This window comes from Barbus barbus, assembly GCF_936440315.1.
Source record: "Barbus barbus genome assembly, chromosome: 14".
NCBI lineage: Eukaryota > Metazoa > Chordata > Actinopteri > Cypriniformes > Cyprinidae > Barbus > Barbus barbus.
In genome coordinates, this window is record NC_136742.1 from 7916858 (window position 1) to 7929413 (window position 12556).

General features: G+C 35.6%; 1 protein-coding gene across 1 annotated transcript in view; it reads left to right on the forward strand.

The window, feature by feature from the left end:
- The window catches only part of LOC306880418 (ectonucleotide pyrophosphatase/phosphodiesterase family member 1-like), a 59138-nt gene that overhangs the window by 43087 nt on the left and 3495 nt on the right, over positions 1-12556 (forward strand). Inside the window, exons 19-23 of the mRNA XM_079433906.1 lie at positions 2635-2674; positions 2770-2924; positions 7709-7835; positions 8684-8758; positions 11506-11638. Of these exons, the coding sequence (XP_079290032.1) occupies positions 2635-2674; positions 2770-2924; positions 7709-7835; positions 8684-8758; positions 11506-11638 (530 nt within the window). The remainder of the gene's footprint in view (positions 1-2634; positions 2675-2769; positions 2925-7708; positions 7836-8683; positions 8759-11505; positions 11639-12556) is intronic.

Genomic DNA, 12556 nt, shown 5'->3' on the forward strand with positions numbered 1-12556 from the left:
TAAGAGCGCCAATATCATTGCCGTTCTCATTACGGCTCCGAATGTGAAACTTGACATACTTAGTCGAGCTTGGCTCCATCGCTGTGACACGGCGGGATTTTATACGTTCCCAAAGCAATGTTGAGTGACCGAATTGAAGGGGAACGCTCTCGGTTACTCACGTAACCTCGGTTCCCCGAAATGAGGGAACGAGACATTGCTCTTATTGCCGTGTCACCGAGCTCAGGATCTTACAATGCTTAGTTGCTTCAGTCAAAGATTCTGAATGGATGACGTACAAGCGCTGCTTTATATAGTGACGAGCCCCCTCATATTTCGCACGCTTGAACGCCATTGGCCAGTTTCACTGGCGTGATTCAATAAGGCTTCAGTAATATTCGAGGAAAATGTATTTCTCCCAAAGCAATGTCTCGTTCCCTCATTTCGGGGAACCGAGGTTACGTGAGTAACCGAGAGCGTTTCGCAGAGATGTAGGTAGGGAATAATTCTCACTATTAACTAGTTGCTTATTAGCATGCCTGTTATTAACATATTGGCTGTTTATTATTACTTATAAAGCACATATTCTGCATGACCATATTCTACATCCCTAATCCTACCCAATACATATACTTAACAACAGCAGCAAATTAAGAATTTATTGAGGCAAAGTCATAGTTTATGGTTTGTTAATAGCGTGCATTGGACCTTAAAATAAAGTGTGACCATTATTTTTATATATAGGCCTTTTGAGCATCTTACCCCTAATCTTAACCACTTCTCAAAAATAAAAAAAACATGTAACAGGCAGATAAATGTGCAATCACAGGCGTTTATAGCAAAAAAAATGGCCATAAAACAGTATAACAGTATTACAAATTGTTGTGTTCCTTTTGAAGCCATGCAACATCTTTTATGAAGAGAGGAAAACAGAACGAAACTTAACACAGATACATCTGATTCAAAAGATAAATCCAAACTTTATCATGATGTAATTCGGCATGAGACATGCAAGAACCAATCAGATTTCACAATCAAGGTTGATGTAGTAGGCGGCAGTTTTTGAATGTGTTTGTGATTTGAGCATTATGTTGGATGGAGACATGATTGCTTTTGGGTGTGTTTCTTATAAAAATCAATTGTTTGGCTTAGAAAACTTGGAATATTTGGATTGTGATTAGCTGGTTTTGTTCTATATTGAGAAACGCTTAGGTTTAGGGGTAAGGGTCAGGTTAGGTACTCAGGAATGTCTAAATAGTAAATTATAAAAATTATTGGTGCTGTTTAAATTTAAAACCATACCCCAACATATGTCATCATGACAGTATTATTAATTGAAAATGAAAAAGGTGGTTAAAGTGGTTTTCAGTGCTTTAAAAAAGTGATCCATGAGTCCATATGTGACGTATTGTAGTTTGATACAAATCCATCTGTCGCTTAAGATTGAGTCAAATTAGCACAGATGCCAACAGGGACAGATGACATGCCCTTGTTCTCAAAAACCATGAACAATACTACACGAGGTAGAAGAAAATATAAATCCATACTACACTGATGTAGCATGAGATCACAAAGCCATCAAAATTCTATTGTTTATGCAATTTTATTTTCCCCTTTCACCTATAGTTTCGCAAGGTAATAATAGGTACTAATATGTACTTTTAAAGTACTAAATGTACATTTAACATACTAATATGTACAAATGTAAATAAGGTACAAATGTATAGTAAGGTACTGTCCCAGTCACAGTTTTGTACCCTTTCTTATGAGGGTGTATGCTATGTATATAATTTTGCATGTTGATGGATTAATGCAGGTCATGATATTACAAATAGATTGCTATGCCTGATTTTAAGGACATTTTTGAGCATTCTTTATTTGACTTGTTATGAGCCAAGACTAGTTCCCTTCAAAGGCCAAGCTTAAGTTTTAAATCAGATGTCTGCCGTGTTTTATGGTGTAATCCTGTGTCTTTGAACTGGCTGTTATTAGATGACTCACTCTTGAGAACAGGATGAGTTTCCTCGTGGTTCCACCCAAGGTTTCCTCCTTGAGGAGTTTTTCCTTGGTATTGTTGCTTTGTGTTTGTAACAGGGGATTTGAATCTGAGATGTGGTGACGGCTGTCATTATACAAATGATATTCAGTTGCAGAGCAACCAGAACTGCATGTTTGAAAGGCTTGGAAAGCCAATTATATTACCCTTTCCATATTAAATTCTTTCTTTCCCTTTAGCATTGCAGTTAATGTTGTTGCAGAATGGATTACAGTCTGTAGCTCCAAGGAATCTCTTGAGTTATGTTTGTTGTTTGTGTGTCTCTGTTGATCCATTTCATATATTAATTTTTGGCTTTGTGGTGTTGTCTAGATTTCTTAATTTTTTTCCTGTGGTTTGTTACAATCACATAGTTTTTTTAGTTTTTGAAAGAGAAGTGAGTCAAGCCACTTGTGCTTAACAGTTACAAATAATTTAGTGTCTCTAGTTTAAATATACACATAGTACACATACATGACTCTACTGCGGTCAGTAAATTGTTTATAAGAAAGCAATATTCTTATTCTGCATGGATGCATTAAATTGTATGTGTGTGTGTTGTTGCTTATTTTAATAATAAAAAATATATATATAAAACATTTCCCCAAACTTTTTCTCAGGTGAACCGTCTGAACCAGCGTCTCATCGACTCAAACTCAAGTGAGTAAACTGTTTGTCAGGAATAGTTCACATTGACATTGTGTTAGAAAACACTGTGTTTGAAACTCAATCTTTCTTTATTAATCTTTTTATAGACTCTAACGTGAAGCATGTTCATCTGCCTTATGGAATCCCGCGTGTTCTTCAGGAGCAGTCAGATTACTGTATACTTCACCACAGTGCCTACGTCAGCGGATACAGCAGAAACATCCTGATGCCCCTTTGGGTCTCATACTCTTTGAATGCAATGGTAAGACTAGTCTTAAGACCCCATGAAATTAATTGATAAGCACCTCAGTTTTTTTTCTTTGTGAGCATATTCCTACTCGTATTGCTATGTCGAGTCATGTAGAGCATCCCCCAAACAGATACATGTGTATTAGAAGTACACTAACATAATTAGACCATAATTATTATTATCTAAATACTAACAGTTATGACTGACTGTGATATCATGGGGTCTTTAAAACGGAGTTTATTGTAGACGAGACCTCTAAAACAATAGCTAATTTTAAGCTGTTACAATATTGCTCTGCAGGGGTTTTCATTTGATATTTTCCTGTGATTATTTTCTGAAGATGTCCTGTGGGATTTAAATGAGCTACACCCCTTTTTAATTATTGCATCACACATTAAAAATCTCTTGTGAAAAGATGTACACTTCAGCATACTTCTAAAAAGTAATACTACTGTATATTATAGAAATAATATGCTTAAATGCAAATGAATGTAATGTTTTCACATACTTAATTGCTTTTAACTGATACATGAAAATGTAATATAGTTTAAATTTATATGAAATCAATTAACTAAGGTTTAGAACGATTTTTTGAGTAGCCTAGATTTTTTTTTTCATAAGTTGAATATTATTTCACAGTTTACATGTTGCCAAATGTACTGACAATCATTTATGGTTAACTAAAATTTACTTGAATGTAATTTCTGTTGAAATTTGTATGCAATAAATACTTTTGTATACATCTGTAATGATGAATTTGCAGTTTAGTGCATTTTAAATATATTATGTTATGTTAGTCAGTACGATTATTAAAACATAATGATTTAAAATGTACTTTAAAGGTGCACTAAGCAATTTTTGCCAAGCGTTGTTGATATTTGAAAGCACCAAAACACTTTTTTAGAAGTGTGTTAAGAAACATAGTCATAAAAGTGTTCTCTCTACAGAGTAAGTATACTTAAGTGGCCTTTACAGGTTTATAAGTACAGTTTAAAAAATACACTTATGATTTGACATACACTACAAGTGTATAATCAATATAATTAAGTGCACTTCTTTTTCACAAGGGTGAGTAACCGCTGGTGAAATTAGATGGGATTAAGTGCAATTAAACGCACTTCTTTTTCGCAAATGAAATTTGTAATGACAGTTCAAACAGGAAGGTGTACATGATGTGCTTAGTGAGGTCAGGAAATATGACAGACGGCCTCACTCTCCACCATTCAGCATGTGCTGCTCATTTTGTGGGCTGACCGCCGAGTAAATCACACTCGCTAACACTCGACACAGCGAGACAGTGACAAACTGCAGTCGCTCATCAAGTGTTTTCATGCAGTGTGTTACTGTCACTTTTTCTCAATTAGCTTAAAGAGATAGTTCATCCAAAAAATTAAATTCTGATTATTTACTGTGCCGTATACGGAAGCGTATTGCATTCTCTTGAGGAAAAAAAATCTACTCTGTTTTTCTGAATTAATGAGTTAATTATCTCAGAATTACGAGATAATTTTTTATGAAAAAAGTTTTTGCTCTGTTTTTCTGAATTAATGACTTAATTATCTCAGAATTACGAGATAATTAAGTCATTAATTCAGAAAAACAGAGCAAATTTTTTTTTTCATTAAAAATTATCTCGTAATTCTGAGATAATTAAGTCGTTAATTCAGAAAAACAGAGCAAAAACTTTTTTTCATGAAAAATTATCTTGTAATTCTGAGATAATTAACTCGTTAATTCAGAAAAACAGAGTAGATTTATTTTCCTCAAGTGAATGCAATACGCTTCCGTAGCCGTATGTATACAAATCTGTACTTTTTGCTTTCTCCCATACAATACAAAAATTAGTTTTTGAAGTATATACTAGTCACTCTTTTCCATATGATGAACGCGAAAGCATAGTTCAGTTTTGACCCAAACTCTTAAGCCCAAAGTATACTGTTTTGTTTTGTTTTTTCACAATCAGATACACAATCTTTGTATACTTCATTTGATATTGTTTGCAAGCACAGCTAGTCAACACATGTGCACTAGAACTAGTACTGTACTTGACTTTCCTGCAACGCTACAATCCTGCAGATTCAAAGTTGGTGTACTTTTAATTCAGCTAAGAAGTCATGCCAATCTTCTATTGGTCACATGTTTTCACATTCGCAGGGCAGAGTTCACCAAACTTGAACTCTGGAACGCAGTGAAATTCTCATTAACTTGCATCCTGCATTCAGAATGCTTATGCTTATGTCAGATGAACGAAAAGTAAAATACAAAAGTCACTTATAAAGTCACAAATACGAAATAAGCACTTTCATCCTTAGTCTTATCAGTTTCTTTGTGAATGTAAATACATAAAAACAGAAGTATACTCTGGGCTTCAAGCAGCATTAAAGTTGTCCAGAATATCTTGCGCACTACAGTTTTCTGATGCCATGCGATAGCCTTTTGTGGGGAACAGCCTGAAATTGAATTTATTAAAAGAATACTATTAGTGAAAAATTGTTACAATTTTAGCCTATTTCTTAAATAAATCCATTAATTGGTTTTAATAGATTTTTATGGCCATTTAGATTTTTTCAATATTGAACCTGATGGTGCCAGCACATATATACAGTCATGGCCAAAAATATCGGCACCCTTGGTAAATATGATCAAAGAAGGCTGTGAAAATTAATCTGCATTGTTAATCCATGGTGATGGCGCAGTGGATAATGGGGTGGTGGCGCACCACCCCATGGTGATGGGGTGGTGATGCCGCAGTGGATAAGACACATGCCTTTGGTGTGAGAGACCCGGGTTCGAATCCACTGTGAGACACCAATGTGTCCCTGAGCAAGACACTTAACCCCTAACTTAGTTGCTCCAGAGGCGTGCGACCTCTGACATATATAGCAATTGTAAGTCGCTTTGGATAAAAGCGTCAGCTAAATGAATAAATGTAAATGTAATCCTTTTGATCATTTACTTAAAAAAATTCACAAAAATCTAACCTTTCATTGGAGAATAAGAATTTAAAATGGGGGGAAATATCATTACGAAATGTTTTTCTCTAATACATATTGGCGACAATTAACAGCACCCTTTTATTCAATACTATTTGAAACCTCCATTTGCCAGTTTAACAGCTTTAAATATTCTCCTATAATGCCTGATGAGGTTAGAGAACACCTGACAAGAGACCAGAAACCATTCCTTCATCCAGAATCACTCCAGATCCTTCAGATTCACAGCTCAACGTTGGTGCTTCTTCTCTTCAGTTCACCTCACTCATTTTCTACAGGGTTCAGGTCAGAGGACTGGAATGGCCATAGCAGAAGCTTGGTTTTGTGCTCAGTGACCCATTTTTGAGTTTGTGTTTGGATTATTGTATGGTTGGAAGATCCAGACATGGCCCATTATATGATTTCTAACAGAGTCAGTCACTTATTGATTTTTTATCTGTTGGTATTTGATAGAATCCATGATGCTTTAGGATTTGATAGAATCCTAAAGAGAAGATGTCCAGGACCTCCAGCAGAAATATAGGCCCAAATATAGGCCCCATTTGAAGTTCCAGTCGTGTCTGACAACTGAATATGCTGGAGATTGTTTTTGAATGAGCTAAGAGAATTTTTCTTGAAACCCTCCCAAACAACATGTGGTGATGTAGGTGCTGTTTGACAATTTTTTTTAAAAGGTTTTCTGACCCCGAGACTCAACTCTTTTCTGCAATTCTCCAGCTGTGGAGAGTCTTTAGCCACTCAAACTCTCCTCCTCACCGTGCATTAGGACGATATAGACATGTCATCTTCCAGGCAGTTTCGTAACATTTTATGTTGATTGGAAATTATTAATTATTGCCCTGATGGTGCAAATGGGAATTTTCACTGCTCTAGCTCTTTTCCTAAAGCCACTTCACTAATTTGTGAAGCTCAATTATCTTTTGCTGCACATCAGAAATACATTATTTGTTTTTTCTCATTGTGATGGATGATTAAGGGAATTTAGGCTTTGCTTTCCCTCCTATTTATATTTCTGTGAAACAAGAAGCCATGGCTGGATAATTTCCTGTTCATAATCACCTTGGACCGCTCAAAATTGTGACTATGAATGGGAATATACTTTAGAGATATTTTACTCATAAGAAGTTCTAGGGGTGCCAATAATTGTGTCCAATGTGTATTTGAGAAACATTTATTGATTTTTGTGAATTTTTAAAATAAAAGGATTAACAATCCCAATTAATTTTCACAGACTTCTTTGATCATATTTACCAAGGGTGCTGATATTTTTGGCCATCATACTACTGATGACTGTAGTATTTTTTTTCCCCATGGAAAAACATGTTGTCAGGGTCAGTAGATAATGATAGAAGCTTTGTTTATGTGAACTAAATGAAATCATCTGTATTCTCTAATTTTCTTTATACATAAAACAACTTCAAGCCACAACCTGAGGCTGTGAAGTGACGAATGTGACCACAGCTGGAGTTTTTCAGAATTCAGGCCTGATCTTGTTTTGTTTTGCATGGGAGTAACTTCAAGAACTTAACATCATGTCTTCACCATCCCATACACAGTGTTTAAAAATCAGATTGAGAAGCATGTATTTTAAGGACTATTAAATCAAGATTAGAGACATGTTTCTTAAGCAAATCTCGAAAGACGTAAATTTGCTATAGGAAATCTCTGTTAAGTGGCAAATGCTGAGGATAATTTGCTTGCAATGTGTCTAACAGGAATTCTATCATGAACAATGATTGTTTTAAACACTAAGCACTGTTTCCTCTAATCATTTATTTTCTTTCTTCTCTTTGTCAAACAAAGGTGAGCGTCCAGCCCTCAGCAGACACATGTGTGCGTGCAGATGTGCGTGTGATGGCCAGCGCGAGACAGTCCTGCTCATTCTATAAGAACAATTCCACTCTGACCTTTGGCCTCCTGCATCCGCCCAGTGAGTCCAACAGGATCTCTATATTTACTTTAAGACCTTTACACAAAACTCACTATTCCTTTCACTTTCTGGCCTCTTTCACTTATGGGAAAAGGTCCTAGAGTTCGATTAGAGCTATGAGTGATATTAGCTAATAAATGATTTTTTTTCAATTTAATTGGAATTATTTGCTACATTCTGGAAATAACCCCATAAATACAAATATTTATAAGCGATTTAATTGAAAAACAAGCCTACAGTTGCTTGTTATATAGTAAGCAAATATGGTGTGTTGCCATTAACAACTGGGAGATATATAAGTTTGAGGTTGGTCAATTTTTTCATGTTTTTGAAACAAGTCTCTTATTCTCACCAAGGCTGCAATTATTTAATTGAAAATGCAGTACTGAAATATTGTGAAATGTTATTACAATTTGAAATAACTACTTTATATCTTAATATATTTTTTACACATTTCTTATTATCGATGTTGAAAACAGTTGTGCTGCTGCTTTATATTTTTGTGGAAATCTCTTTGTGGACTCTTTGATGAATAAAAAGTTCAACTGATCAACACTATTTGAATATAATTTTTTTGTAACAATCGTCTTTACTGTCACTTTTGATCAATTCAATGCATCCTTGCTGAATAAAAGAATAATTTATTTCAAAACAAAACTCCTACTGACCCCAAATTTTTGAACAGCATTGTACAGTTTAGTGGTCATTATACAAAAATGTTTAAACATTCAATTCTGCAATTTGGCCAATCAGTGTATCCAGAGATCTGGGTAAGAGAGTTGTGTTTACTCTGCTATATCTGTTGTGTTTTGCATGACAGGACTCTAAATGTTTTATTTCTCCCTCAGACTTCAGTCCCACAGGAACTGAGCCAGACTCCTTAATTACAAGCAACATGGTGCCCATGTTTCCTGCTTTCAAAGGTAAGCCGTGTTTTACATTCAGCTTATAACATTACACAGACTGCAGGGAGACAAAACCTGACAACTGGGATCTTTCTTATTTGCACTTTTTGTGATTTATTGTGTTATGCCATGTACGCTTGCAATTTGCATGTTTGTTCTGGCAAGAACCGCATGATGTCATTCTTCTGACTGCCAATACGAATAGATGTGCTGTTTACTTGTATACTTGGAAAGTAAATGGAAAGTTAATGGCATGCTGGAATGAATCTCCAAATCCAAATTCTACGCATAATTAGCTCTGAGGTTGGTTAAAATGTAGATGTTATTAGGGATTCAAGCACGAAGTGCTAGGAAACATTATGGTCATTATGATTTATTTGTTATATTTGTGCAAAAAAACTGTAAATTCAATTACACGCACAACCTTTGTCAACAATAGCAACAAAAAAAAAAAAAAACACATGGGTCTTGAGTGCCATTGTCTGTAATCATCAAATTAAAATACTGAACTTTGTGTTCAGAATGGGTTTCACATGCCAGTAAACATGTTGCCTGCTTTGATTAAAAGGCTGTAATTCTGCATTCCAGCTCATGAAGTCAGAATTTACAACTTTCTGTTTGGAAAAGTGTATTACATTGACACTAGAAGTCAGAAAAAAAAGTAATGCAGAAATGCTTAAAATAACAAAAGACTTTGCCCAACATAAACGCACCCATGAATATTTATACTGATGATAAACATTCACTTTAAGGGGTTGTCCAAACCTGTGGAGGGCCACTGTCCAGCAGAGTTCAGCTCCAATCCTAATCAAACACACCTGAAAGCAGCTAATCAAGATCTTACTAGGCATACTAGAAGCTTCCAGGCAGGTGTGTTGAGGCAAGTTGGAACTAAACTCTGCAGGACAATGGCCCTCCAGGACCGAGTTTGGACACGTCTGACTTTAAGCAAGTAGAATGTTAAAGTTCCTACATTGCATGAGAATTAAAACTGTTTTGCAAGTTTTTGCATAGACATGGGTGTGAACCTTGATCTACAGTGCCGTCTCACTCTACAGATCTACAGAGTGAGCGTTATCCTACTAAACTACTAAAGCACATTCTAAATAAATGAGACTATATATGAGAAAGCTGTGCTCTAATTTAATAAAGATATGCAACACTCTCTGAAAAGCTAAATGTTCTCCAGTTAAAGCTGCCCTATAATTAGAATCAGTTGATCACAGCTGAATCGAGGCCAGCAAGTATTTCTACCAAAATCAAAGAAAGAGTCCCGCAGGAACACTTGACCTGCCAAAAAAACACAATGCTCAACAGCGCACCCAAAGAACTGCAGGTTTCTCAGCGTAATTTCATGGCTCTGTTATCCGAGTGAGACAAAAATGGGCTTGATGAGCGAACAGAGATGAGAGATGCTGTTGTGTTTATATGGGCCTTTAGACAAACATAAGATTGGCATCTCAGCGATATTTCATATAGGATCTTATATTTTACATCTTTAAAGGGATAATTCACCCAAAAATGAAAATTGTCATCAGTTACTCGCCCTCAAGTTGTTCCAAACCTGTTTGAGTTTCTTTCTTCTGTTGAAGACAAAAAAAGATATTTTGAAGAATGCTGGTAACCAAACAAGTTTCCGGTAGCAATTGACTTTTATACAATTTTTTTCTCCCATACTGTGGAAGTCAATGGCGACCAACAACTGTTTTGTTCTTCTAAATATCCCATTTTTTGTCTGACAAAAGAAACTCATTCAGGTCTGAAACAAATTGAGGGGGAGTAAACGATGACAGAATTTTGTCTACACTGAATGCGACAAAGCTTTAGGGGAATTCAGAAATCCCAGAACAAACTGCATAAATAACATAAACATACAAAGATGTTATTGGCGTTATAGAGCAGCGTTCTTTTAATCGTTTTGGATGCACATTATGGCATTATTGCAGGCCCACCTTGGAAATTGTTGTACTCTGAAAACCCATCTCAACAATTCCAGAAATCAATTAGAAATATTTACGCCAGGTGATCCTCACAAGTCATAGTGAAGGCAGATCTGCTGTATTAATAAGCAGTATTGAGCCATTTATGCCTGTGAACCAAATTAACTGATGTTTTGCTTTAACCTCAGAGACTCAACAGTGGTAATTGCAACATCTGTGTATGGTAAACACTTTCTTCACTCTGTATTGTGCAAGTATTCAGATTAAAGTGACAATGACTCATTTCATTTCCCAAACTAAATCCACCAACATGACGTGCATGTAGAACATTAACTATCTGCATTCCATTAGAAATCATTCATTGGAGTTTTAGTTCATCTACACAGTCAGTGATAATCTGAAAATGTGTGGTTTGTACTTTGGGTGCACCAGCATTTCATAACACATTTATCTGTTATCGGTTGATTACACAAGTACATATCATTTGGTGTTATCATGTATCATAAACCTCTCCTGTACTGTGTGTCTCAGTTTTATTTTGTTTTACATTTTTGTTATTGGCATTTTTAATGTTCTTTTTTTTAAAATGTCTAAATAGTTTGTATTAAGATTTAGTTTTAGTTATTTTAATATGTTAACTTGAACTAAACAAACATGAGGTGCTGCCTTAAAATGCTAACATAAAACTTTATGTATTTTATTTAAGTAAATGTTTATATCAGTAATATATTGATTATAACACTGCTGTGTCTGTTCTGTGGCTCTTAGGTCTTTCATGTTTGTTCATAGTGTCACTGTTGTTCATGTTTAATGTCTTTGTGACAGATATCTGGAATCGCTTTCACGATGTTCTGCTGGTGAAGTATTCACAAAAGCTGAATGGAATCAATGTTGTGAGCGGACCAATATTTGACAATGACTTTGATGGGAACTATGACTTTATGAACAAGGGAACCCCGTAAGTTTGCAAAATGAACCAGTGTATGAAAGATCCCCTTTTTATATCACGGACCAGTTTCGTTTTGAAAATATTCCAGTATATATATATATATATATATATATATACAAACCCGATTCCAAAAACGTTTCTATATTTTATTCAGAATACAACATAGATGACATATCAAATGTTTAAACTGAGAAAATGTATCATTTTAAGGGAAAAATAAGTTTATTTTAAATTTCATGGCATCAACACAAATTTTGATTCGTCTGACCACAGAACAGTTTTCCACTTTGCCACAGTCCATTTTAAATAAGCCTTGGCCCAGAGAAAACGCCTGCGCTTCTGGATCATGTTTAGATATGGCTTCTTTTTTGACCTATAGAGTTTTAGCCGGTAACGGCGAATGGCACGGTGGATTGTGTTCACCGACAATGTTTTCTGGAAGTATTCCTGAGCCCATGTTGTGATTTCCATTACAGTAGCATTCCTGTATGTGATGCAGTGCCGTCTAAGGGCCCGAAGATCACGGGCATCCAGTATGGTTTTCCGGCCTTGACCCTTACACACAGAGATTGTTCCAGATTCTCTGAATCTTTGGATGATATTATGCACTGTAGATGATGATAACTTCAAACCCTTTGCATTTTTTCTCTGAGAAACTCATTTCTGATATTGCTCCACTATTTTTCGCCGCAGCATTGGGGGAATTGGTGATCCTCTTGCCATCTTGACTTCTGAGAGACACTGCCACTCTGAGAGGCTCTTTTTATACCCAATCATGTTTCCAATTGACCTAATAAATTGCAAATTGGTCCTCCAGCTGTTCCGTATATGTACATTTAACTTTTCAGGCGTCTTATTGCTACCTGTCCCAACTTTTTTGGAATGTGTAGCTCTCATGAAATCCAAAATGAGCCAATATTTGGCATG